This window comes from Penicillium argentinense (genome assembly GCF_028826775.1).
Source record: "Penicillium argentinense strain IBT 30761 chromosome Unknown utg000004l_segment0_segment0, whole genome shotgun sequence".
Classification (NCBI taxonomy): Eukaryota; Fungi; Ascomycota; class Eurotiomycetes; order Eurotiales; family Aspergillaceae; genus Penicillium; species Penicillium argentinense.
In genome coordinates, this window is record NW_026622663.1 from 2,365,894 (window position 1) to 2,391,177 (window position 25,284).

The 25,284-nt window shown below is 52.6% G+C and overlaps 9 protein-coding genes across 9 annotated transcripts; 5 read left to right on the plus strand and 4 right to left on the minus strand.

Annotated features, from left to right (window-relative positions):
* Positions 1-1,844: 1,844 nt before the first annotated feature.
* Positions 1,845-2,789, minus strand: N7532_003791 (acetate uptake transporter family protein; the record flags this gene model as incomplete). The annotated part of the gene is made up of 2 exons (XM_056616285.1): positions 1,845-2,334; positions 2,398-2,789. The coding sequence occupies 2 exons, from the start codon at positions 2,787-2,789 to the stop codon at positions 1,845-1,847; spliced, it is 882 nt and encodes a 293-aa protein (XP_056476642.1).
* Positions 2,790-3,454: 665 nt separating this feature from the next.
* Positions 3,455-4,433, plus strand: N7532_003792 (uncharacterized protein; the record flags this gene model as incomplete). Its single annotated transcript, XM_056616286.1, has 2 exons — positions 3,455-3,925; positions 4,290-4,433. 2 exons carry the CDS (start codon positions 3,455-3,457, stop codon positions 4,431-4,433), a joined length of 615 nt encoding a protein of 204 aa, XP_056476643.1.
* A 1,626-nt stretch (positions 4,434-6,059) lies between these two features.
* Positions 6,060-7,017, plus strand: N7532_003793 (uncharacterized protein; the record flags this gene model as incomplete). The annotated part of the gene is made up of 4 exons (XM_056616287.1): positions 6,060-6,085; positions 6,159-6,228; positions 6,294-6,571; positions 6,630-7,017. 4 exons carry the CDS (start codon positions 6,060-6,062, stop codon positions 7,015-7,017), a joined length of 762 nt encoding a protein of 253 aa, XP_056476644.1.
* A 1,168-nt stretch (positions 7,018-8,185) lies between these two features.
* N7532_003794 (putative MFS transporter) lies at positions 8,186-9,979 on the plus strand (the record flags this gene model as incomplete). The annotated part of the gene is made up of 6 exons (XM_056616288.1): positions 8,186-8,435; positions 8,497-8,658; positions 8,709-8,817; positions 8,869-8,906; positions 8,957-9,912; positions 9,968-9,979. The coding sequence occupies 6 exons, from the start codon at positions 8,186-8,188 to the stop codon at positions 9,977-9,979; spliced, it is 1,527 nt and encodes a 508-aa protein (XP_056476645.1).
* A 299-nt stretch (positions 9,980-10,278) lies between these two features.
* Positions 10,279-11,388, minus strand: N7532_003795 (alkene reductase; the record flags this gene model as incomplete). The annotated part of the gene is made up of 1 exon (XM_056616289.1): positions 10,279-11,388. One exon carries the CDS (start codon positions 11,386-11,388, stop codon positions 10,279-10,281), a length of 1,110 nt encoding a protein of 369 aa, XP_056476646.1.
* A 2,199-nt stretch (positions 11,389-13,587) lies between these two features.
* On the minus strand, positions 13,588-15,479 carry N7532_003796 (uncharacterized protein; the record flags this gene model as incomplete). Its single annotated transcript, XM_056616290.1, has 2 exons — positions 13,588-13,821; positions 13,881-15,479. 2 exons carry the CDS (start codon positions 15,477-15,479, stop codon positions 13,588-13,590), a joined length of 1,833 nt encoding a protein of 610 aa, XP_056476647.1.
* An 863-nt stretch (positions 15,480-16,342) lies between these two features.
* Positions 16,343-17,348, plus strand: N7532_003797 (uncharacterized protein; the record flags this gene model as incomplete). The annotated part of the gene is made up of 2 exons (XM_056616291.1): positions 16,343-16,837; positions 16,896-17,348. 2 exons carry the CDS (start codon positions 16,343-16,345, stop codon positions 17,346-17,348), a joined length of 948 nt encoding a protein of 315 aa, XP_056476648.1.
* A 700-nt stretch (positions 17,349-18,048) lies between these two features.
* N7532_003798 (uncharacterized protein) lies at positions 18,049-20,534 on the plus strand (the record flags this gene model as incomplete). The annotated part of the gene is made up of 5 exons (XM_056616292.1): positions 18,049-18,152; positions 18,209-18,224; positions 18,284-18,386; positions 18,440-19,832; positions 19,889-20,534. The coding sequence occupies 5 exons, from the start codon at positions 18,049-18,051 to the stop codon at positions 20,532-20,534; spliced, it is 2,262 nt and encodes a 753-aa protein (XP_056476649.1).
* Positions 20,535-21,340: 806 nt separating this feature from the next.
* On the minus strand, positions 21,341-24,196 carry N7532_003799 (trehalose-6-phosphate synthase; the record flags this gene model as incomplete). The annotated part of the gene is made up of 3 exons (XM_056616293.1): positions 21,341-22,699; positions 22,761-24,111; positions 24,174-24,196. The coding sequence occupies 3 exons, from the start codon at positions 24,194-24,196 to the stop codon at positions 21,341-21,343; spliced, it is 2,733 nt and encodes a 910-aa protein (XP_056476650.1).
* Between the last annotated feature and the right edge of the window lie 1,088 nt (positions 24,197-25,284).

Here is a 25,284-nt window from a genome sequence, read left to right on the forward strand (position 1 = left end):
GATAATCAATCTATATACACTGAGTGATGATGAATGAATCCATAAAGTTGCGAATACATCATGATGACTCCGGAAGAACCCGATCTATTCTTGTAACACAGCACCAACCAATGCTGTCAGTCACGGCCCATCTGGCCCTTCTCGGTAGGGCGACCCATCGGGCTCTATATTCCGCTCATAGCCGCAAATGAAGACGACGACATCCGGACATGGGTTTAGCCAGACGAGTGCAGCTAGTCCACTTTAGGGTCATTTCTGCCGAACAATGGCCGAAGACATACATGTCCTTCCATAACGCCTCAAGTGAGCATCTTCACCCCGAGCGTGCCACGAAAATATCCTGATAATCGCAAATTATCTTCGAGTCATGAATCATGCCAATAATTTATGACCCATAATAAAGGAGAAGCCGAGCTTGGGTGTTCTCGGCACGAACTTCACCGGCAACCCGAAGCACCGCCGATCCCCTAAATCCCGAGCATATACCGAGGCCGAGTATTTGCCGGGCGGACATCGGGAGTAGCTCGGACGGGATAGGGGAAGGCCTCTGTCTTGTTTCAGCTAGTAGATTTGACAGTCAAAAGAAATCCTTCACCCAAACTCTTCATCATCCCATTCTCCCCCCAAAATCGTACCTTCACTTCCCCCTGATCCTTAATTAACCCCTCCACCACACACCAATATAGGGCCACGGGAAATGAAGCTCCAGACTCTATTAGGTCTCCCGAAGGTATGTTCCCCATCCACTATTGCATCGCAAAAATCATCGTCCATTAACCTTCTCGTAGCATACTTCCCTCTCCCCTTTCACCCCGGCTTTTCGCTCAAAATAGCCCAGCGCTGAGGAATTATTGTGTCCCAGGGACATTAGATCGGCGTGCTGAAATCTGAGGCGAAACGGGCGGAGGCTGTTTTGGGGAGACAGGTCTAGATAGGTCTAGATCGTGGTGCCTGATCTACTACACATTACGCGGGACGCCCACTCGCTGGTCTTCGTGCATTTTCTTTGCTTTTTGCAAGACTTGCAGGAGCAGGGTTTTTCTGGGGCTTCTTCTATCTTGCTCAGACCCTGTTGTGCATGCTTTGACATGCAGGGCTTTGTCCAATGAGAATGCTTGCTGATCATTTGCATGGAGCTTCTCAGGCCCTTGTGGTATACTGGCTCAGCGAAATATCAGAGCAATGCGCTTTGCTTTCGAAGGCTAACCCTGACGCTACTGACTAGGTATCTTCACTATCGACGAAGGCTACCAAGGCCGATTGTGTCTTTCAATTGGATGTGGTGTCACAATAGGGGCTCGTCAAGCTCACACTGCAATCTCGATCCGGACCAGCCTGAAGTTCAACGAGCCTTACGATCGGATAACGTGGGACAAAGAACAAGTAACAAGGTACGTTAGAAGAAACGACAAGTTTGATCATAAGTCAATGGATTAATTACTAACTGCGATAATAGGCAAGGAGACTTAAAACAACAAGGAAACTATTGGGGAACGTAACGAACCCTAATTAAGTACCCGAACACGACGAAGGAACCAAATCCCCGACGAGCTACGAGACAAAATTGCGCAAGAACATTGTTCGCGACTATCGATCGATCACGAGACAAGTCAAGCTAGTATTCATGGGCAGACAGCCGAAAAGGAGGGAACGCAAAGCCACCCCGAAAACAATCCCATCAAGGGCGAGCAAACGCCTCAAAAAGAATCGAAACCGGGGGACAATGAATTGACGCTCTTTTCGACCACAAACCCGGATTGGTACAAGGGGTATCAGAAAACATCACAACAATAAGCAACCCGCACCACCGTCATCCACTCAATCCATGCGGAGAGCGGACGAGCTTATGCCAGCTCGCGGTCGGTCTTGCCACGGCGCTCACGGCCAGTAGCGGACCAGGGGAAGTGGGCGACAGGGATGATGAAGAAGGAGTTGCTGGTGTCGGCGATACCGGCAAGGGCGTTGTACCAGGCGGCGAAAGCAGAGAGGAGACCGAAGAGACCACCTGCCTTCTGGAGCTTGACGTTGGGGAGGCCGGCGGCATCGTGGTAGAGGTAGGCAACACCGAGCAGCAGGAAGGTGAGATCCAGGAAGAAGAAGAGCAGGAAGAAAGCAACGGTCGAGCGGAGGGTGCAGAAGACCAGGATGGTGGTGAAGATAAACCAGCCAAGCAGGAACAGACCCATGGAGCTCGGGAACGCGTCAGTGCTCACACCCTCGAGCGTCTTCTCGATCTCGAAGCCACCGGGTGTGAGAACGATCGCGAAAGCAAGCCAGAAACCGCCGTACGAGGAGAGAGCAGTGGCACCAAAGGTGTTACCGACAGCCATTTCCCTGGACAATTGGGTTAGTTTTTGCGACATGCTGGAAGCTTGGAGTAGGGAGCTCTGCACATACCACATGCCGGCAAGCAGCTGAACGAGACCACCGTAGCCAAAGGCAAGACCAACGACGATATTGGGCGCAGTGAGGTCACGGGCACCCATGTTGATAGCACTCAGCACGAAAGTGGTGAGGGCGAAAGCGCAGAGGCCGAGAGGAGCCGGGTTACCGAACTTGCGACCCTCGACGGGCTTGTACAGACCGGGCTGGAACTCACCCCCGAACGCGGGGAGGCGAGCCTCGGCGGTGTTGACATGGGCGAGAGGGCCGTAGCCGAAGCGGGCGGCCTGGCGAGCAATCTCGTGCTCCTCAGCAGACATCTGAGGGTTCATGGGGGCGCCGCTGGCGGGGGTAGCGCCAAGGTCCTTCTCGACGGCGCCGTTGTTGGTAGCCTCAGTGGAAGACATCGTGAAAATCTGCAGAGGAAGACTTCACGAAACGAATTAATGCCCGTTTTAATTAAAAAAAGGCGGGGCGACAATTTAAAAGGCGATGATAAAAAAAAAAAAAGGGATCAAAATGGTTCAGCTTGCTGAACACGGGTGGAAGCCTCGATCGGGAGTATAACACAGTTATACGGGTGATTGAGGAATAAGAAAACAGGGGGGAAATAAAAAGTGATCAAATCAAAAGCTCAGCACTGCTGAATGGGTTTGACAAGGATGAAGAACAAAGGAAAAAGCAGCCAGAATGCAGGGAGAAGCTGGGACTAATATACTAGTCGCGCTGGCCGGGGAAGCGCGGCCGGCAGCCCAACTCGGGAACCACCCCAGTTGCCGTGGAAGCTCACGTTTCTCACGTTCACGGCCAGGGCCAGAAAAATTCGGCCGTTGGGAAAAAAGGACGAAGGGAAAAAGTGGGGGCACCAAAGGCAAACTTACTACTATGACCCGCTCGAAAGCTGTTTCAATAAATCGCAATGATGTGCAGCCGCAGGAGGAGTCCCACCGACACTAACGGAGGTTAATTGGGGGACGCGAAATATGACCGTGGGAGCAGAAAGATCGGCCGAAGAGGGTTGGGGTCTTTTGCAATATATACCCCGGTCCCAAGGTGCTTTTGTCTACAAGACATGGGTACGGAGCTTGCAGTGACCCTGACGGAGGCGCATCGACGTACCCAGGTCCATCCGGGGACGGCACAGCGGATGGAGACTGGCATGAGGGGGGTCAAGCCGCGGGAACCAGACGAGGCTAAACTGGTCACGGAGTTAAGGATGGCAACAGGAGCCCGGGGGGAAGGGAAAGCTGCGAGAAGTGGGCGAGCTGGGAGAACAGTGGGGAGAATGCGCCGGATGCGCCGGCATCATTGGCAGGCGGGTGCGGATGGGGGATCCAGTAGATCGTCCCAAGTTGATCCCAGTGAGACTGGCAATGGTGTCAGACACGCTCAGTCGAGCAGAGCAACAGGGCTCTGCGAATGCTGGGATGCTGATCCGTATTTTCTGGATCTTCGGGCAGGTGGGACCCTCGGGGAGAACTGGGCGGTGTATTGCGATACCGTACGATACGTGCTTACCTCACGCTTCTCGCTGAATGTCACGGTACACTGGACACCTCCCTGCGATTGCATACTGGCAAGGCTTGTTGATCCAGGCGGGTCGAGTCTCCGGCTAACCTCACTAAGCAGAACTAATTCCCTTCGTCCTGCACGCCAGCCCACTCGGCCAGCCAGCACAATGGGCGGATCATGCTTGGCAGTGGAGATGCCAATTACGCACCAATGGGACTTTGGCCAGGCCATGGCCCTAGCTGTGCACCAGACGCCCACTGTGTTCATCCCCTTTTGTCCAGTTGCCCCTTTTTTGAGAACACGGCTCAGCGGGCACGGTGCACCGGATGTCATCCTCGCGAGAACGAGAACCCCCTCCGAACCATTCCATCGACCAGCTACTAACCCAGGACTAGCCTGGCGTGGAGTCCTCGTCGCTCCTAACCGTTGCGGCCCCTCGCGGCCCCTCCGAATGCGACAGCAGACAGCGGTCATCTTCATTAAACTACCCCGATGACGCCGTTGCAGGCGCAGAGATTGCCGTTTCAGCCTACTTTTGATTGAGATGGGCCGCAATAGACTTTGCGCGACACGGCCGGAGCTGTCGCACCACCGCGTCCGTATTCCCACTAGACCCTGACAGGCCATCAGCCCGGTAGGCAGTGTTGATACTACACTACACTACCTTCGTAGGGCGTCGCGGATGCTCGTCTGCCTGCGCTGGCGGGGACAAACACATGGCGATCGGCGGACCGAGATGCGCACTAATCGACGAGCTATGGTATTGTTTCTTGCTGGTCCCCTAAGCGGCGATGCTGATTGTCTCGGAGACGCGCATCGGGTGGGACAGCTGGCGAGCTGCGCATCCCGACAGGAATCTCTCCTGCAGGAACTAGAACACGCTGTGGATGTGGACTGTGGACTCGGTGCCTACCTCGTGGACTCCGTCGACTCCCTAAAGATGCACTAACAATAATGCCTCAAGGAACTAACAATAACAACAACAAAAAAATCCGTCTATGTTTTCTCCTGAGTACGCCGTATAGTCCATCGAGTGGACAAGTAGGTGTCGCAAGCTTCGGATTCGGCCCGTGTCCCCATTCATTTTGACGCCGACCGTGTATCAGATCAAGTCAATCCGTAACAGGCGAGCGCGAGTTGGCTCGCGCCTGCTCCACCAAAAATGGGAGACGAGGCTCGCGAACGAATTTGAATTTGAATTTGCGTTTGCATCCGCATCCGAATTTGGAATTGTGAGCCACAGCACAAAGGCAAGATGGCCATTTCCCAACCGGGCCACGGTGAAAAAAAAGGAAAAAAGGTCGTGTCCAAAGCCACCCGACGCCGTTAGAAGGCGATCTCGACTTCGCTAGTTTTACTGCAGTGTGCAGTGCACTCGCTCCATCTCGCAGGTGCATTCTAGATGAAACTACTCGATGGCGGCACGAACTATGCAGCAGCATCCGTAATAGAAAGCTATTGATCGACCGCTGATTGGCGCGACCGGGTCGACGGCCCCCCTTTGATAGACGATCCATTGGCGTGATTGATGGAGATTCACGGCCATTTGATGCGTGCATTTCGTGGCGCACGAGACTACTGCATCTAGTCAGCTCGCCAAAGTACTACTACTAGTAAAAATCAGTAATCTGCTACTAATTATCGGTAGTCAGCTTTGGGCGCAAGGTGGCTTGCCACGAAATTAACAAGCATTCGTGGGGGCGTCTTATAGGCGTAGCAAACGCGAATTCGATTAAGACTACTGGAACCTACGAAGACAAACAAAATCAAACTGATTTCTGATTTCCAAATTGCAAACAGACATGATCGAGAAAGAGTAAACTGACCTCGTATTTAGGCTATTCTGCGAGGTGTTTGCTCAAAGCTGTCTAGTGCCCGTGCTATACTAGTGTAGCGTGGCGTGCATGTACAGATGTACATGTACACCAGCCGAAAGTACAGGGCTGAAGGATCAAAGGATTTGATTACTGCAGAATTCACAGCCAAGGCTACACGACCCTCGCGTACATCGATTGTATAGTTACCTAGCAGTAACCTTGGGTCCCCCGCATTCAGGCACCCATAAAAACGTGACTAACCCCGGATTTCCCCTAAGCGAACGATCTTTGGTACTCAATACTCGATACTCGCCAATACCATCGACCGGACATAACGACCATTCCCTCATGACGTCTCCTCGTGGAGATCCCACGTGTAGAACGCGACGAACGCCTCGCCAATTCCTGCTTTAGTGAACTCTAGCTGGCTTGGCTTCATGAATTGAGCCACACCTGTTCCTCTGGCGCTGCCTTGATCGCCGACCGCCACACCGGATCAGGCGGCTCCCCACAGTCAGTATGTACGGAAGATCACCCCAACCAGATCATCACAAACAATGACCTCCATTTCCCCGGTCGCAGCACGACCCCGATGCAGACGCAGCTGCAGATGCCAACGCGAATGCCAGTGCGGAGAGAGCTATCAGCCCTGCGCCGAGCAAAGATCAACACGCCGGCAACAAAAACACTGTGAATAGAACCACTGCTATCCCCACATCGTCTGCTCATCTGACCGATCCTCGCATTGTGGGGGATCCAATCCAAATCCCATCCCATCTGCCCAGCGAACCAGATGTCGCCGCGGCATCCGGACCGAGTAGACTCGACGTCAGCGCGGCAGACGTGTTGCCGACTGTGCCGTGCGAGCCCGGGCTCGGCGCGAAACCTACGTCGCAGTCATGGCACTTGCTCTTCTAGAATGAAGCGATGCTGCTTCCTGGTTCTCCCGTCCCGGCATAACGGAATATTCGCCTTGAACCGTGGATACGAGGGTTTCGCTGGGCATTCGGATGTCTTCTACCATTACCGAAACCGAGGGTATATCTCTCTCCCCGGACAGCTTGAGTGGCCGTTTTCGGCTCGGCGGAGCGGAAACTCTGGGCTGGGCATCCACGGCTCAGAGGTCTGGTTCACTAATGGATTGGAGAATCCGGGGTCTGATGATATGGGGTTCCCCACATCGGATGGTCCGGGTATTCCCCATGAAATCGCCTTTACGCACCGTGTCTGCAAAACTGCGTGCAGAATGGAAAGTGTTGGGACGAGAGGTCAGAATGCGGGGTTGGATCAATTTTGCATCAACTAGCCTGCCCCGAAGGACTCAGTAGATGGGTCATTCTACGATTGACTTTGCTCTACGCGATACGCTCCATACGCTAGCTCAGCTCATCGGTGACGACAGTGACTTCAAAGCAGAACTGACCGACCAGAGCACCCAAATATAGAGAGTTTTCGAGCTCCCCATTGACCTTAGCTTCGTCATCGTACACTTATGAAGAATACGAAGCGTAGCACGGCTCGGCCGAAATCCTGCGATGATCCTCTCTCTTTGCAGCACGCGGGAAGTCGCGCATCCTGCGGTGAAGCTTGGTCCCAAAAACAGGGATGCTTGTTGCGATGGTCGCGACTGAGACACATACAGTACGATTCTCGACAATTGTGTCTGATGGTCTGATTTCGACGACTTGCGATCGCACTTTACTCTGGATTTCGCTGCGAGTGCACCATGCACAACTGGCATGATGCATGCCGACTGAGGGTCAGCATGGCCATGCCCAGCTCGCCCATCGTTGCTGGGCAGCTCCACTCTTATCAACAATGGATCTCGCCCAAATCACTCATCATATGAGGCTGGCATGTCCTCTTTATCGACAGGACTCAATCACTGCTAACTGCTGCGCAAAACTACCCCCTAACCCCTGATGCTATCATCATGACTCGCCGTGCGGGGTTTGCATCTCTCGTTACAATATCCAGCACCACCTTCCTCAACGGGCCTAATCATCTCGCCGACGAGCCTGTCAAATGCCCTGATACTTCTAGTTCCCTGCCGACCATCTAGCTATCAGCGCTCTGCCCTCAGTATCTCCCACGAGGGGAATAACCGCAGCCAACCATGCCTCGAGCCCACGGCCACCCCGTCTGCGCACAGCTGTCGCGGGCGGAATAGACCGCGTCTCCGCACGCGACGCCTACCACCGCCCTCGCAACCCAGGGAACAAGCTTCTAGATGAGGCATCGTGGCTACTCTTATCAGTGGCTAGGTCGCCCAATGCTGCGGTTGAGTTCTGCCGAGGAGTGCAATAGCTACTACGTCGGGAATGCGCACACGAGAGAGCGGGGAAGATGGGGTTGTCAAAATGGCCAGGTCGTGCACTGAACGGAGGATTCTTTCGAGCGTTGTCGCTTTGTTGAGCTTTTGGGCGGTTGGATAGTTCGCCTAGCTTGCAGACATCAATTGAAGCAGTTGAATCATGGTCATTTCCGAAAAACACGACCATCCGGTCCGAAATGATAGTGCCGACGTGGATGTGAAGAATGGCATTATCCAGGAAGGCAAGGTCCAGGAAGGCAAGGCCGATGCCGCGCTTGACTTCTTGCGCGCCGAGGATACAGTTGGTGCCGTCGAGGTTGATGAGAAGACGCTTGTTCGCAAGATCGACTGGATGATTATGCCGTTGATGTGGGCGGCATATAATCTACAGTATCTGGACAAGGTGCTCAGTAGGTGTTCATGGTATGCATAAGACATATTTGAGCGATTCTAATAATTCAATTTCTCAAGTCAATTATGCCTCCGTCATGGGCTTGCTCAGCGATACGAACATGCGCACCAACGAGTTCTCGGATCTGACTCTGGCTTTCTACGTTACCTACCTCTTCTTCGAATTGCCAACGGGATTTCTGATGCAGCGACTACCAACGGCGAAATATCTGGGTCTCAATGGTAATCATTCACTCCAACCTTCGCTGTATAAGCTGGACTGATAAAACTAGTTACCTTGTGGGGATTGATGACAACGTTGAACTGCACTGCAAAGAACTTTGGAGGGCTGATGACACTCCGGGTGCTGCTGGGATGTTTTGAGAGTTCAATCGCTCCAGCGTGAGTATACCTTGTCTCGACGCTCGATATCATCTCACATTCCCATCTCAGTTTAATCCTCATCACCTCCATGTGGTACAAGCGGAATGGTATGGGCCCATCGTTTCCCCGATCTAAAAAGCTGTTCTGACTTGAATAGAACAACCAAAGCGCATGGGAACATGGTACCTAGGCACCGGAACCGCCTCGATAATGGGGGCCCTGGTCGCCTACGGCCTCCTCTTCTACACAAGCGACAAATTCAAATCCTGGCAAATAATGTTCCTGATCTTCGGCGTCATCACCATCGTAGTCGGAATCTGCATCATAATCTTCCTTCCCGACAACCCGATGACCTCGAAGCTAACCCACGCCGAAAAAGTCCTCGCCATCGAACGACTCCGCGAGAACCGCACTGGTATCGAAAACAAGCATTTCAAATGGCCTCAATTCGTCGAGATCTTCCGCGACCCCCAGACCTACCTAATCATCATCATCGTGGCATCCATGAACATCTCCAACGCAGCCGTGAGCAGCTTCACCTCACTAATCATCAAGAACATCGGCTTCACAACCAAAGAAACCGAGCTCCTCAATATCCCCAATGGAGCCGTCAGCATTGTCAGTATCCTCGCAGCCTCATACACTGCCTCTCGGTACGACCAGCGCTGTCTTTGCGTCGTCGCTTCACTAACTATCGGACTTCTCGGCGGCTGTCTTCTCGCATTCTCTCCCAAAGATATGAAAGCAGCCCAACTAGCCGGGAACTATCTAACCCAAGTAATTGGCTCCGCCTTGCCAATTCTCTACTCTCTCGCCGGTGCAAATGCCGCCGGGCACACGAAGAAGGTCACCATGAACGCCATCCTTCTCATGTCCTTCTGTCTAGGCAATATCCTGGGCCCGATTACGTTCCGCACGGAGGATGAGCCGAATTACATCCCGGCGAAGATCGCGCTGGTCATTACCGTGGCTGTCGCGATTATTTTCACGTTCGTCCTGCGCTATTATTATATCTGGGAGAACCGTCGTAGGGATAAGCGCCATGAGGGCGAGGTTCATCAGGAGAACTCGGAGTTTTTGGATCTGACTGATAGGCAAAATCGAGAGTTTAGGGTAAGTTGTCTTGTTTTCTTTTGGGGTTGTGGGGATTATCGCTAATATCTTGCAGTATAAGGTGTGATTCATGATTGGTATCTATGTTCTAGATGGGTGCTTCACATCTCGTGGGTCATTCCATGACAGCAGAAGGAGATCAATGCATGGAATATGTTAGCCATTCGCCATAGTGTGTTGGAATGACATCTGGGATCACACGTTGTTGGCAAGCAATTTCCACATTACTCCACATTGGACTATCTGTTTCATACTCAAATTGTGTCTATTTCGTATTTGATGTATATACAAATCAATCATACTTGAACAACAAACGCTATGCAAGAAATTCTAAAATCTAAAGAAATCTCATCAAAGGTACATCTTCTAAGCCGCAACCTGAGTAGCCTTGAACTCAGGGCTAAAATCCCAATCGATGTAACCCTTGGGGTCCTTGGGGATATAGAAAGTATCCCGGTTGTAAGGAACGAGAGGCACATTCTCCTTGACGCGGAACGGCAGATCCGGGTTGGAGATGAATGGACGTCCGAAGCCAATCAGAGCATCATAATCCTTGTACTTGCCATCAATAGCCTCCTTCGCCGACTCAGCCTTATATCCACCAGCAATGATAACGGGAGTGGCATTTCCGTAGGCCTTCATGAAGAAGTCCAGGTCCTCGTGCATCTCCTCCACGTCCGCATTACCCGCAATGCGCGGCTCAACGATGTGCGCAAAAGCGAGCTTGAACTTGGCCGTTTCCTGGGCCAGGTGGGTGAATTGCGGGATGGGATCGGTCATGCGCATAGCCTGGAAGGTGCTGTAGGGCGAGAATCGGATACCGGTGCGGTCAGCACCGATGGCATCGACGACGGCGCGGGTGACTTCCAACGCAAAGCGGGATCGGTTCTCAACGCTACCACCCCACTTATCAGTCCGCTTGTTCGAGACATCTTGGTTGAACTGATCAATCAAGTAGCCATTCGCAGCGTGGATTTCGACACCGTCAAAGCCTGCGGCGACGGCATTGCGCGCAGCCTGGGCATAGTCGTTGATGAAGGACTGAATGTCCTCCTCCGAGAGCGAACGGGGCGTTTGGGCATCCGCGCTGGCGGGGATGTCACTCGCAGAGACGACGTCGTGCGCGCCCAGCTTGCTCAGGTAGGTAGGGTCTGCGACGCGGCCCAGAGCCCAGAGTTGGAGGTAGATGTAGGAGCCCTTGGCGTGCACGGCGTCGGTGACTTCCTTCCAGGCGGCGATGTGCGAGTCTGTGTAGATCCCGGGGACGTTGGGGTATCCGCCGGCTTGGGGGGAGATGATGGTTGCTTCGGTGATGAGGAGGGTTCCGGGGACGGAGGCGCGCTGGGCATAGTATTCTTTCACGAAGGGGAGAGGATTGTGCTCGTCGTCGACGCGGAAGCGAGTCATTGGGGCCATGGCGATGCGGTTGGAGAGCTGCATGCGCCCGACCTGGAGAGGGTTGAAGAGCTTGGTCATTGTGAAGTGTTTTGTCTTGTTTGCGCTTGTGGTTGCAGTTACGGATGCGGAATTGGACGAATCAATTGTATCAATTGGGATTGAGTATTTGATGAATTGAATGGTCTATGGAGATGGAGATGGAGAAAGATATGGCTTTATAGTGATTAGCTGGGGTGTAGAATGCCCCCTTGCCCCACAGGGTGATTTCCAAGCAAAGCCGACACCGATATTGTTCGATTTGTGTAGAATTTCAAAGGCGCAAGTTGAAAGTCTCCGAGGTGGGACTCGGCACTTTCCATGCCGACGCTCGATTTCTCGATTTGGCTTCTGCCAGTGCTACTCCTTTCTGCAGTCCGACCGCCTGGTATGTGTATTACCGTATATCACGCAGAACTTGAGCCCGCTGCTATGGTTACATGTAATTATTTTACGTACCATTCCTATTCCGGAAGGAGTAGTCGCAGTTTTCAAGATGGAAAGAACTTTTTAGGACTCGGAGCCTCGGGTGGCAACCTTAGGCATCAGCAGCATTAATAATTAACTAATGGTGGGGCTTACAAACCCCAGGGATTTCAAGCACGCTAGGCAACGCCACTACACAGTAAATTGTGTATTTTGTGTCGGTGAATTACGGTCGCCCGGAAATGGCAGCGAAGTTGTATTGGTGCGAAGAGATCGAGTGTAGAGAGGTAAGAGAGAGGAGGATTGAGAAGTGAGAGAAGCGAGTTCAATCGTCCGCCGTAGCGAGACCTTCAGAACATGTGACCGACGTTTCTCTCACCTTGTCGTCCTATTCTACCTCCGGTGTGTACTAGCCGATTTCTTCTGACTTCTTCGCCGTATTCCCAATACAAACTTGAAGTGTTGTCCATGATCAATTTGCCAGTCATATCGTGTGTTGTTTACGTCTCTGTTAGCGCGTATCTTCATGATACTAGTAGTTATCTCCTCTACCTCAAGAGGCCACCCGAGGTAGTCATAACTTGAGTGGAGAAAACTAAGAAGGCTATAGTTTCAGAGTGAATATAAAGAGGAATACTTGTTACTTTTTTATGGCGCTTTGGTCATCATATACCACTCAGTGGTACGTTCATCTGGCCGAGTCTGAAATACATAGGACTATTAGACACTTCACAATTCAGGCCACGACGAAGTATATCGACAATTGGGAAGGCGCGGACTTGAAAGGTATTTGGCAGTCAGTCACCATCGTCCTTCTACCACTTCACTTCTCTCCTCTCCCGATCACACGCTCACATCTGGTACCTCAAGGGTCGAACTTTGATCCACTAAGATACATTCGTGGCCTAGGTGTTCCTCGAGGGTTTGATCGATGTCAATGTAACCCGGCACCGATGGCCTCTCGATGGGATCTGTGTACGCAATCAAGGTATTCCCGTCCAGGGGCAAATTGCACAAAAACTTTGACTAGGTTTGACGCCTGATTCTAGCGTCGGGAATTTGCATCGTTCGTGAGTGCATCTTTGATCTTGTTGACACAACACGATCATCAGCGGTCTTCTACTGCCATCGCCATTGAGCTTCTCAATAGCCTTTGTTGTTATATTCTGCGCCTCTTCCATGAAATTCGCGAAACTGTCTGGCTTTGCCCAATCCTTGAGCACCCTCATTTGCCCACGCCATCTTTGTAGCTGGACTTCTCAATCTCGTTTGTGGAGACCACGAGGTCCTACCCCTCGCCTATGTGGGCCCAGTTGACCTTGCTGAAATATCTTCAGAAAGAGGCCGGTGTTTGCAACGTAGACAGTGTTGAAAGGAGTAATATATCTCATAAACTGCTCTGTATTGCAGGTGATTCTGTTTTGGTGCTACTTGTCCTCATTTTAACCATCACAAAGCTACAAAGGCCAATATGTTAACAACTGCCTTGGCCCATGTATCGATGCTGGTGCGAATCCGGCCAACAACTAAGTTGGGAGTTAAAGGTTATACTACCTTTGCTCAATTTTACTCTTTGGTCAGGAATCAGTGAGCAGTGGCAGAGAGCATTAATGAAGAGATAAGCTGAGAGTTGCCAAACATCCATGAACTAACTGATATGTATGTACGTCACCACACATAATACAAAGTTAATTATAACAAGCTGAAGCTAATCCCCACAGTAACACATCCCTGCAACGCCAACGTCCTGGTCCTGCCAGGCTGGTATCTCGAAAAATGACAAATAGGGCTGAAAAGGAGCCCCATAACAAATGATCACTGTCTCTCCAGTTGCCGTGCCGTTGCCTCCAGCTGCGCATTGAGGCTTCGGATCTGATGAAGTAAACCACCCTGTGCGCCAGGGGCGCGACAGCTCACTTCCTCGGCAACAGTACGCAGCAGGAATTCGAGCTCGGTAGATGATGTTTCTGCAGATGATGATGCGCGATGTTGGCTGCGGTCGAGCGCGAGCTCGAGGCTGTGTATGGAATTGTTGATAGTGGATCGCGCCTATAGTTTGTAATGTTAGTCAATTTCAAAGAATCAAGGTCCAAGTGCATCAATCTTACCGTCGTCTCCTGCTCTTCCTCCATGTGCTTGCTGCGCACCCTGTCCATCTGTAAGGCGATAGCTTCTCGTTCACGCCGCACCTGATGAAGATGACTTCGCAAGTCCATCATATCGCGCTTCGCCTTCTTAAGTTGCACACCAAGCACGAAATTGCTGTCAAGCATCTCACTCAGGTCCAACAAGCGACCATCCAGCTCCATGCCAAAGCTTTCCACGGCTTTGCGCTTACGCGACCATTCGGCCCGCCGCGTGGGGTTGGACTCGTTCTCGATCCCAGTCTTTAGTGTCGCGAGCGTCTTCTCCAGTGTCTCACGGCAAATCTGACCGAGGACATCGGCAGGGTTGACGCCCCCGCGGCTCGGTATCTTTGTCTTCTGGCGAGTCGAAATCTCATCTGGAGATCCTTCTCTCTCGTCCCCTGAATCATCGACACTTGCGTATGTGCCACCGAGTGCAGCAGCGTTGGCAAGACGATGAACCGTGACAGGGACTGTCTCCCCGCGGGGTTCTCTTGGTTTCCGTTGGGTTTCTTGAGGAGCCTCTGCCTCCGTGTGCTCTTCTGGCGGAGCCTCTTCCGGCCTCGGTGCTCGCTTGGATTTATTTCCGGGCTTGTCGTGGCGCTTGTTTGACGATCTTGGTAACGTCTCCTGTTCCAGCACATGGGCTGGCTCTTCAACTTCGGGTTCAGGCTCGGGTGGGGATTCAGGCTGAGGATCTGAGTGCGAATCGGCTGGACGTTGTGGTTCCGAGCCCACTTTGGCCTTCTTCCCCGGTCGGCCACGACGATTCTTCGAGATTTCGGGTTCAGCTGCTGGTGACGGCTCTTCAACAAGGGGCTGTGGCGCCGGCTCCGGCTCTGTTTGAGAGGCTGTCGGTTTGGATGCAGCCGCAGACTTGTGCTCTGCTGTTTTCGTGGCCTTTCTCCCGGCCTTGCCCCGGCGAGATCCTGACTCTTCGATTTCTGCTGGCTCTGCTCGAGCTTCGGGTTCGGGCGCAGCTTGTATCTCCGCTTTCTTTGTCGGTTTGCGACCTCTGCGTGCACCAGCTGCGGAGGATTTACCAGTGGTGGGCGCAGACTCAATCGGGCTTTGCGGTCGAGACTCTGTTTCTGTGTTTGTCGGCCGCTTCGCGGGCGAGATCCTGGCTCCCTTTCGCTTTACCTTTGCGGAACCGCCAGATGGCGCGTCTTCAGGCATATATTGTGTTTCACGTGCCGGTTCTGGTATTGCTTGTTCGGCATTCGGTAATTGAGAACGACCGCTGTTGATCTCACGGTCGTCCGCACTTGTGGACTGATTCCCTCCTTTTCTGGACAATCGTGGACGTGTCTGCTTGCCAATCTCTGGGCTCTCGTCGTTGTTCGTCATCGTAGATGACTCTGCCGTAGGTGGTCCGGTCTGTTGCTGTTTCTCTTGTCGTTCGATATTCCGTGGTAGTCCAGCAGTACTTTGGCTATCCGTAACAAGGGATTTGGAACCTGAGGTTCGGGCGCGATTAGGTGTCGTGGTAGTGGTTTGCGCTTGTTTTGCAGAAGTAGGTGCTTCGGCCTCTGTGCCATTGACTGCCGAATTCTCCACGTCCGCTTGCTCATTATGCATCTGGGTGACCGCAAGAGGGGATTGTATTGGGGACATATCATGTGCGGGTTCTGGCTGAGGACCATCTGTAGTCCAGGCTTTCTTGGGATTATTCTGCAGTTCTGTGCCATTCGGGGCAGACGGCAAATTGTTTTTCGAAGAGCCATCGGTCTGTTTATGCGAGGGTATATCACCTGTCGCGTCAGGGGGGTCTTCAGTTTGGTCAGTCTCAAGAGTCAACCAGCAACAATCGCTTCCTGACCTACTGATCTTTCTCCTCTTGTTGCTCCGTGGTTGTTCGTCAGAGGGTATATCGTAGGTGGAGGGTCGTTGGGGGAGCTGATTTCGCGCGCTGCCCGGTGTGCGTTGCGGCTTGTCAGTCTGTGGCTCTGGTTGCGACGCAGGTGCTGAAGCTACTGGCGCGGTCTCGGTCTGCGGCGGTAATACGGGTTCAGGAACGATCGAAGGCTGAGAGGGCTCTGGAAACCCAAGCGCAGGGCCTCCAAATGAGAAACCAAAGTCGACTGCCTTTGTTTTGCGCGTCCTATGTCAAAAGTCAGCTCAATGCCCTTATGTTATGGTTTCGCGGGGTAGATGCGCGTACGCAGCTCCGCGCTGTCGCATTTGTTGCCGCTCCTGGCGCGCTGTAATCCGTCAGTAATCATATTCGCATCACAATTCACATTCAAGGCATACTGGAAGCCATGGTGGAGGAACGGCGTCGAGAAAGACGCGTCGTGGTGGTGGTGGAAGAGTAGAGGCGTCAACGGCGGTCGGGACCAAAGTTGATCGGCGTCGATCCATTTTTGTCCCGACTTCTCCGCAACATTTGACGCTCGCCTCGTGCACCTCCTCCATTCGAATCTCCGGCGCAACCGTTCACAATGGGTTGGCTCTGGGACAGTAACAAAGACGACCCCGTCAAGCAGCTTGATCCAGGGCTCCGCGAGTACCTCGAGAAGGAAACGCCCGGAAAATATGAGCCTGCGCCGAGCCTGAAGCAACCAACGCCGGCACCCACGCCCTCGCAAACCCCCAAACCGGGCGCCGGACCCCAGGAACAGACAGAAGAATCTACTACCAAGGTGCCGTCTGCTTCGCTATATCAAGATGGCCGCTATGCGCATCTATGGAAGACCTACAAACCAATGGCTGAGAACGACAACACCGCGGATCTGGGCGGGGCGAATCGAGTAATCGAAAAGTTCAAGGAGCGCGGAGATACTGTGCAGCGGGCAGCAATGGAGAACTGTGCGCTGGAGCATGAGGCTTTGACATTATGCTTCCAGACAGGGAACTGGCGCAAGCAGCTAGAGTCGCGGTTGACAATGTGCTCGGCAGAAAACGGATCATTTTCCAGGTGCTTCACCACACAGAGCGTGAGTATTCCAGTACGAATCGCAGCACCCTACTTTGAACGGTACTGACCTTTTCAAGAAATTCCTCCAGGCCCTCGGCTATGCCTCGTCCTTCCAATACGACGCCGAAAAGGAAGAGCGAATTCAGATGCACGCCGACAAGCTCTATCACCAAATGCTCGACTACGAGCGACGTGTGGAGGCAGCCAAGGCCGCTGGCACGGAACCGCCACCCCTCATGTCACTCTTTGACCCTAAGAAAGCCCCCCAGCCTGCGGGCAAGCGATCCGATCTTGACATTCCCGGGGGCGAGGCCATCCCGGAAGGCTTCAAACCATCCAAGCCCCTGCACCACCTCACGCCACACGAGCGAGAACTGGAGATTCGAGCCCACTATGCCCAATTGGAGCAGCACAAGATGTATGTGGCGGAGGCCGAGCCTTTCATGAAGTCCCACGAGGAAAGCCGGGCAAAACGCAAGGAGAAGGTCACGAGCTGGCTCGGCGAAGGCATTGGGAAATGGCTGGGATGATTCTCCCACAAGCAAGTAATATAATCTGTATTTACCTCGAGTTCTCTACTCCTATACCATGTACTGTAGCTATCACCTGGGAATGGAAATTAAGGGGCGTTTGTTGTTTATAAGAGCACTGTTGTGGACATTCTCATGTTGGCAATATATATCTTCCGTATGGGTACTGCTCTGCATCTCAGTGCATCATCACCACTCGTTCTAATTGTGGTTCGCTTCAAAGGACACAGCACCGGGACAACCCTACAAAAAGTCAGAAACCGAAGCAGACAACTAAGCAGACTTATTGGCTATTCTTTCTTTGCGAGTATTCTTTTATGTTGCTTTGTTGCCTCGAGAACGGCGATCGCCAATCGGCCGCTCGTCACTGGCGGTGGCTATCTAATCGGGTGTCGGTCGCGTACCCGCGCAAACAACTCGAAGCATCATCGCAGTCCCGCCTTCGTTGCACTTCCTACTTTCTCCTTCCCTCTTTCTACGTTGACCCGCTCTCTTCCCGCATTGCTGCACCATTCGATCTACCTCCCACTCCTTGTTGGCTCTTCGCACCCACGGAGCTCTCCGACACGACCCCATCCACCGGCCCTGGCGAGAGAGATCTCCTTAAACCCGCCGGATCCACGGTGGAATTCCATCCTGGACACTTCTTGTCTGAGTAGAGTGACCATCGGGAACAGCTTGCAGAGCTGTGGTGCTCATCATGAAGGCTTCCCCGCTGCTGATTTCGTGGCACAATGACAACGCCCCCATTTACTCCGTGCATTTCGATCCCAATGGCAAAGGTCGCCTGGCGACTGCTGGAAAGTGAGTGCTCAACTTATTGTCCGTCGATGGACCCGAAACTGACAGCTGTCTTCTAGTGACAACAACGTTCGAGTACGCCCCCTGTCCCCATCACCCTACCTCCGCGCTCCTCGACTGACAATCCCCCACAGCTCTGGCGAGTCGAATCCACTGGCGAGGAACGAAAGGTGACATATCTGAGTACACTGTTGAAGCATACGCAAGCTGTCAATGTGGTTCGGTTTTGTCCCAAAGGTAGGGCTCTCTCCAACACATCGCTACTGGGGCCGCGAGCTGACACTCTGCAGGTGAAATGCTGGCGTCTGCCGGCGACGACGGCAATGTTCTACTCTGGGTCCCCTCGGAGCTACAAACACAGGCTGGACTTGGCGAAGATCGGTCGGATGACAAGGAAACCTGGCGAGTGAAGCACATGTGCCGGTCGTCTGGCGCCGAGATCTACGACTTGGCCTGGTCGCCCGATGGGGTTTTTATCATGACAGGGAGCATGGATAACATTGCACGGATCTACAACGCTCAAAATGGTTGGTTTCCAAGCCATCGCGTTGACTCTGCAGTAAGGAAGCTGACATTTGGGATCATAGGACAAATGGTACGGCAGATCGCCGAGCACTCTCACTATGTCCAAGGCGTCGCATGGGATCCGCTCAACGAATTTGTCGCGACCCAGTCGTCGGACCGATCTGTTCACATCTACAGCTTGAAGACCAAGGATGGCCAATTTACACTGACCCCTCATGGCAAGGTCCTGAAGATGGATCTGCCAGCAAGACGTCTGGCTTCGAGCAGCCCTGCTCCAGAATCGACCAGCAGACCACAACAGACCAACGCAAATTCGATTGCTATTGCATCCCCTGCTCCGTCTACCCCTGGAACTCCCATGGCATCCAACCTGCCGATGGATCCGCCCCCAGTTTCCCACAGCCGCCGTTCATCCTTTGGTTCGTCTCCATCCATTCGACGCTCAGCATCCCCTGCCCCATCCATGCCACTGCCCGCGGTGAAGCCTCTGGAGGTTTCGTCCCCGAGTGTTCTGGGTGGACTCGGGGTCAAAAACGCCAGCATCTACGCAAACGAAACTTTTACTTCGTTCTTTCGCCGACTGACTTTCGCTCCGGACGGAAGCCTGTTGTTCACGCCGGCCGGCCAGTATAAGACTACCCATGTGTCGGCCACCGACCCGTCAAAGACGACGGATGAAATCATCAATACGGTCTATGTGTACACTCGGGCAGGTTTCAACAAACCGCCCATCTCCCATCTTCCCGGTCACAAGAAGCCATCAGTGGCTGTCAAGTGCTCTCCAGTGTTTTACACCCTGAAACAGGGTACTCAACCCGCAAAGCAAATCACCTTGGATACATCGTCAGAAGGTGATATGTTCCCACCTTTGCCAGACTCGGTTGTGCCCACGGCTGCATCGTCCACGAGCCAACCAGCAATGGAACCCCCCTCTTCCACCCCGGCAGCCGGAGAAAACGCAAAAACTCAGCCCTCCCCTAAGGCAGCCGAGAGCAGCGACACCAACCAAGGCTCGACAGCCCCTGTGTTCGCACTTCCATACCGCGTTGTTTACGCCGTAGCCACCCAAGATGCTGTTCTGGTATATGACACTCAACAACAGACTCCCTTGTGTGTCGTGAGCAACCTGCACTTTGCTACGTTCACCGACTTGACTTGGTAAGTACTACTCCCCACCCCCAAGATGCGCAAATAACACTCCTAACAAGTTATAGGTCCAATGACGGTTTGACCCTCATCATGAGTTCGTCAGATGGGTTCTGCTCGACCTTGTCGTTCTCTCCCGGAGAGCTTGGACAGCCTTACACGGGACCTACCTCTCGAGACTCGAATCAAGTCAGCCCAGGAACTCCTTCGAACAATGTCACTCCCCTGCCAACGCCCACACACATCCCATCCCCAGTCAAGGCCAGCCATGCATCCGCAAGCAGCGTAACTCCCTCTGCGCCTGCGGCCCAGGTCCCGCCGGCCAGCCCTGCACGCTCCAACTCGGCCTGTTCGCAGTCCTCTACTCAACAGCAGGCGACTGTAGTCAATAACCCAACGCCGACCCTTGGCTCTGTTCCCCTTGTAACAGCCACTCACTCTGCGCAACCACTCCCACTCACCACCCCACCCCAAACCCCGATGCCAACCACAGCACAGAGCGGAACAAGTGCAAATGCTCCCAGCGTGCTCGGAAAACGCGACGCGCCCGCCGCTAGCGAATCCGAAAAGGAAGAGAGCAAGGCTCCAGAGCCCCAGGCCCCGGCCCAGCAACCGAAGAAACGTCGCGTTGCCCCGACTCTCATCTCTGCGGGAACCGATGCGTCTTCTTCTGGCTCGAAAGATGCTACCCAGAAACCGGATCCTGCTACTTGAAAGTTGGACTTATGTGACAAACTATCCACTTTACCCCTTTTACCCTTCGAAAAAAATTCTGTCACCCAGAATCCCCGTGAGATATCTATGTTAGCTGGCTCACGGCCTCTCACGAATCATGTTTTTCCTAATTCCACGACCACTGTTCTGATTTTTCTTCTTCTTTTTTTTTCTCAATAAATCTCGCACTGCATTTTCTATCGGGCCTCCTGATGAGATCCAGGGCTCCATTCTGTCGCGAGTAGTGCGCCATGCCACAATCACCATTTTACCTCTTCTCTTTCCACATGTAATGGTTCCCAGCTTCTTTCTTCCTGGGGTTTATACACAGTGGAATCCATTTTCCCCGCATATTGGCCATTTTTCACAATTTCACTCCATGCTCATGAAGTTCGGCGCTGCGTGTTTTTTGTGTTCTGTCGAGTGTTTCTCTAGTCGGGTTTGCCTAGTCCATCGTAGAATGGATGTCTTTTGATATGAGTGCTTTGGTCCAACGTATTTCTAGTTGATAGATAATTAGGTCAATCAATCGTCAAAACTTGGTTAGCCTGATACCTGCCTAACCGGAACCGGAGAATCATATGCAAGCTGCTCTCTGTACAGATCCGTATATTTCACATTGCTGATACTGAAATCAAAAATGAAGGTGAGAGGAAAGTAAAAACACTTTAAATGAGAAAGTTCACCGTTTGATCTAAGGTTTTTGTAAACTAGAGGCAAATCCAGCCCTTCTCTTCACATGGCTCGAGGGTTAAAGATACATGATATCATATCAGGAAAGGCGAGACGACGAAATATGAGAGTACTCAGGTACTCTCACCAGGCACGAGAGAACGTAAAACTGCCACCATCGAAACACCATCGGGCAACCTAGCCCGGGCTTCGGTGGCATGGGTTCCGGCCGTCAAAGTAGTAACCGCCAGATTTGGCAGCTCAGCGGACGGCACGACAGTCAACCGATTAGCCCACCGAAACAAAGCCTCATCACCTCTCGCCCCGCCGGCCACAAAGACAAAATTGGGGAAGTGATTTTCTGGGAACTTCTGCAGGACAAACGAAGCCGCCTCAGCCTTGGATGCGTGTTGCGACTCGATGCTGACGGCACCGATGTCCCGCACGACCCGGATAGGCTCGCTGCCACGAGAGCCGTTGATTTGATCTGCCAGCTCAGAGGCTTGTCGGGCAGCAATATCTGGGTCTACGGCATCAGAACAGTGGAAGGTCAATGTACACCGTCGTTCTTCGATGGTGCTTCCTTCGGTGCGCTCGGCGAAATACTCAATCACTTTGCGGATACCGGCACGCCAATTTTGGGTGCGCTTGACATCCACCAGCGAGATCCAGAATGGTGCACGCAGAAGCTTAATGAAGCAGCCATTCTCTGCTATCATGCCGATGTTTTCTGGGAGGACGCTTGCCATCGAGTCAAGTTGTTCGGGGCTGCGATTGCTAGTGAGATACACTATGTTCTTGGGGTCGTCTGCGAGGATCTCGAGGATCTCGACCGCCTCTTGTGAGGGCTTAGATGGGTCGGAGTTAGTGGGGGTGATAAAGGTGGCGCCATCTTCAACGAAGATAAGACGCGTTTCGGAGGAATTGTAGTTTTCTCGGAGATCCTCGATGCGGAGCGGGCAGACGGCCTGGGCATCACGAGCCTGCTGCATGCTGTGGGCGTCCGTGAGTGCGGTTTGTAGAAATGAGTACCAGGCCAAGGCCGTGTGTGGGGATTTGCGTTCAAGGAGAAATTTCCAGTTGCACTGCTTTTGCTCTGGAGACATTTCTAGGGCCTTTTTGATAGCATCGGCGCATTGTTTGTAGTCCCATGGGTTGACAATGAGCTCATGGCCATGGAAAATAGAGGCACTGCCCGTAAATTCACTCAATATGAGGGACCCATATCGCTGTGGGGCTAGTTCGCCGTCCTGACAGTGTATGAAATCGTGGCTGGTCAGATTCATGCCTTCGCGGAGGTTGGTGGCCATGAATATCTCAGCCACACTCAGCAGAGCTAGGAATTGGGAATAGCTGATGTCTTGCTGGAGGAGAACGAGAGGTTGGTGAGTGATTGTCGAGTAAAGAGAGTTGATCTTCATGGCGATTTTTGAGATCTGTGTTTCAAGCTCCGGGATATCGGAAACCGAAGATGTGATTTGCACCAGCACAACCTATAATTCCGCGAACTTTAGCACAGCTCAACGAACCTTGGGGGCTTCGTTGTACACTTACATTGTCCCTCCACTCGGGGTGCCTCTCCAGGAAGAGCTCATAAGCATGAAGCTTTTGTTTGACACCTCCAGGTACATCCAGGCGATCTCGAGCCACAATCATGTGCTTTCCGCTGTATCGCTGAGTGATGCTAGAGATCCACACTTTGACTTCGGCTGACTGACGCAGAATATTCAGAGATTCGTAGTCAATACCGAGTGGGCAACATCTGACTTGAACAAAACGGCCGTTGTGTTTAAGCTGAACTCCATCAACTGACACCTCAAGCCTGAGAAGCCGGCTGCAAGAGTGCTGGAAATGGTGACAGTATTCATCCGTTTGAAAGCCGATCAAGTCTGCACCAAGAAGGCCGTCGAGCAATGCTTCTCGAGACTTCAGACAGCGAAAGATCTCGGACGAAGGAAATGCTGTGTGCAGAAAGAAACCAATCTCGGCATGAGGTAGTCTCTTTCTCAGAAGGCCTGGCAGAGTCAGGAGATGATAGTCGTGGATCCAGATGCAGTCTCCGGGGCGCCAGCTATTGGCGATCGCGTCGGCGAATGCCTCGTTCACCTTGAGGTACTGCTTCCAGGAATAATCATCGTACTCTATATGACGGGGACTCTCTTGCATCTGATAATGGAGAGCGGGCCAAAGCACCGATCGGCAGAAATGGGCATAGTGACCCTCAAATTCGCTGTCACTGACAAACACTGCGAGGGATTCGTACTCTTCGCGGAGGGTCCCTTGGATAGCCTCTCTGGTCAGAGCATGCAGAGAATCGGTTGGCATGCCCAATGTTCCTACCCACAATTTGTTCTGCAGAACACCCGCTTCCTCCGCGGCATGGATCGCATTCTGGAGACCTCCATGGCCTTGCTCCGCGGCCTTGACAGCCCAATCATCATCGCACGCTGTGGCGCGGGGGCTTCCTGGTTGACTTGATGCAATCTGGCCGGGCGCACCAACCAAAAAGGAGTCTCTGGATTCCTGACAGGAGCTTGGACGGCTGAGGATGGATGGTTCCGGGTGAAGTGTCGCTTTCGACCGGGGTTGGTTGAACTTGCGGCTTTGGCCCCAAGGTACAGCACGAGGCTCATTGGGACCGGGCCCGGCTGGGTCATCGGCGGTGGGAATCTCACCTGCGGATTGCGATGCGTAGGCCTTGAAGATTTTCTCGTCTTCGGTTGTTGCTCCCGGGGTCAGCGCCAGGCTACTCGATCTGACGCGAAGCTTGCGCCTGGGATCGGTTTGACGCCCATCAATAGGACCGAGGCCCGAATTATCGACGGCTGAGTAGCTGGGCGATGACCTGCGTCGACGCGCACTACTTTGACCTGTGGACTTGAAGTCAATCGTATAAGGGAGGAAACTAAATAGTGGAGTTGAGCAGGCGTTGCAGCCAGAATAATGATTCCATTTGATGATACCTACAGCGAGGCAATAAAGACCGTCATCGTGCCGAGATGAAAGAAAACTGGGATGAACCTGGACGGGATGGTCACGGTTGTGCGGATACGATGGATAGAGGATGGAGGGGTCGAAGGCGGGAATGTTTTGTTGTCAGCTGAGCGAAGGCAACCGCGACTTGGGCTAGGTGGTGGTTTCCGTTCCCAAGCTATACATCGCGAAACCCGTAGCTGCCCGACCGTTGCGGGATATACCTCACTCTGATATACGACGGTAATAGTCTCCTGTAGCCATGGATTCCTCCAGACCTTTTTTTTTTCCCTAGGAGAAAAAGAACGCCAGGCTTGGGTTTCTGCATGGCGTTCTCTGTTGAGCACGGCGTCGGGTTGGCCGGTTCCCATTGTGTTCCGGACAAGTTCTCGCTTGGGGTTGGTCACACCCGACAGGGATGCCAATAGGAGAGGGAAATATTTGCAGAAGCAACGTCCCAAACAGAAACAGTACTGATGATAATTTGCAACAGAACAAGCTCTTTCTTTTAAAACGAGCACATATGCCGATCCGGTCCCTGGCGATCATGAAGTGATTTAGCAACCAAAGCTGATATTACCAAGGGACCATGGACTACAACCGTCTGAATGTTGTAGATCTCGGCAAAAAATCAGGTGACATTTCATATTAAAAGACTGACTAATTTAGTGCTGCGGCAAAAACGAGAAAGTCACGATTTGGCGGTCACGGCTATCGTTATGTCAATAGGTTCGCGATGCTTGGGCGTTCCGCTGACAAAATCGCGCACATGAGAGATTAAACGATCCAACCTTGAGCTACCCGATCCATGATGATTCGCATGAACTTTTCAGCTCATTCAAAACCCGAGCCGCTAATAGAATCTTCCATGACGCAGAATCTGCCTTTTTGTTGAGCTCCAACAATAGCTCAACGCCAGTGGCGAATAATGTTAGCGTAGCCGCACTATAGCCACTCCCACGCGATTTTTTGTAGATGTTTGCGCGTATTATCCACCAGAAGTGGCCCAAAAAAATATGCGATAGACACATCTGAGATAAATGGACTAGCGTATTTGGGGGGTTGCATCCACTACAAGTAAATATGTGTGTATGGTTAGTAGAAG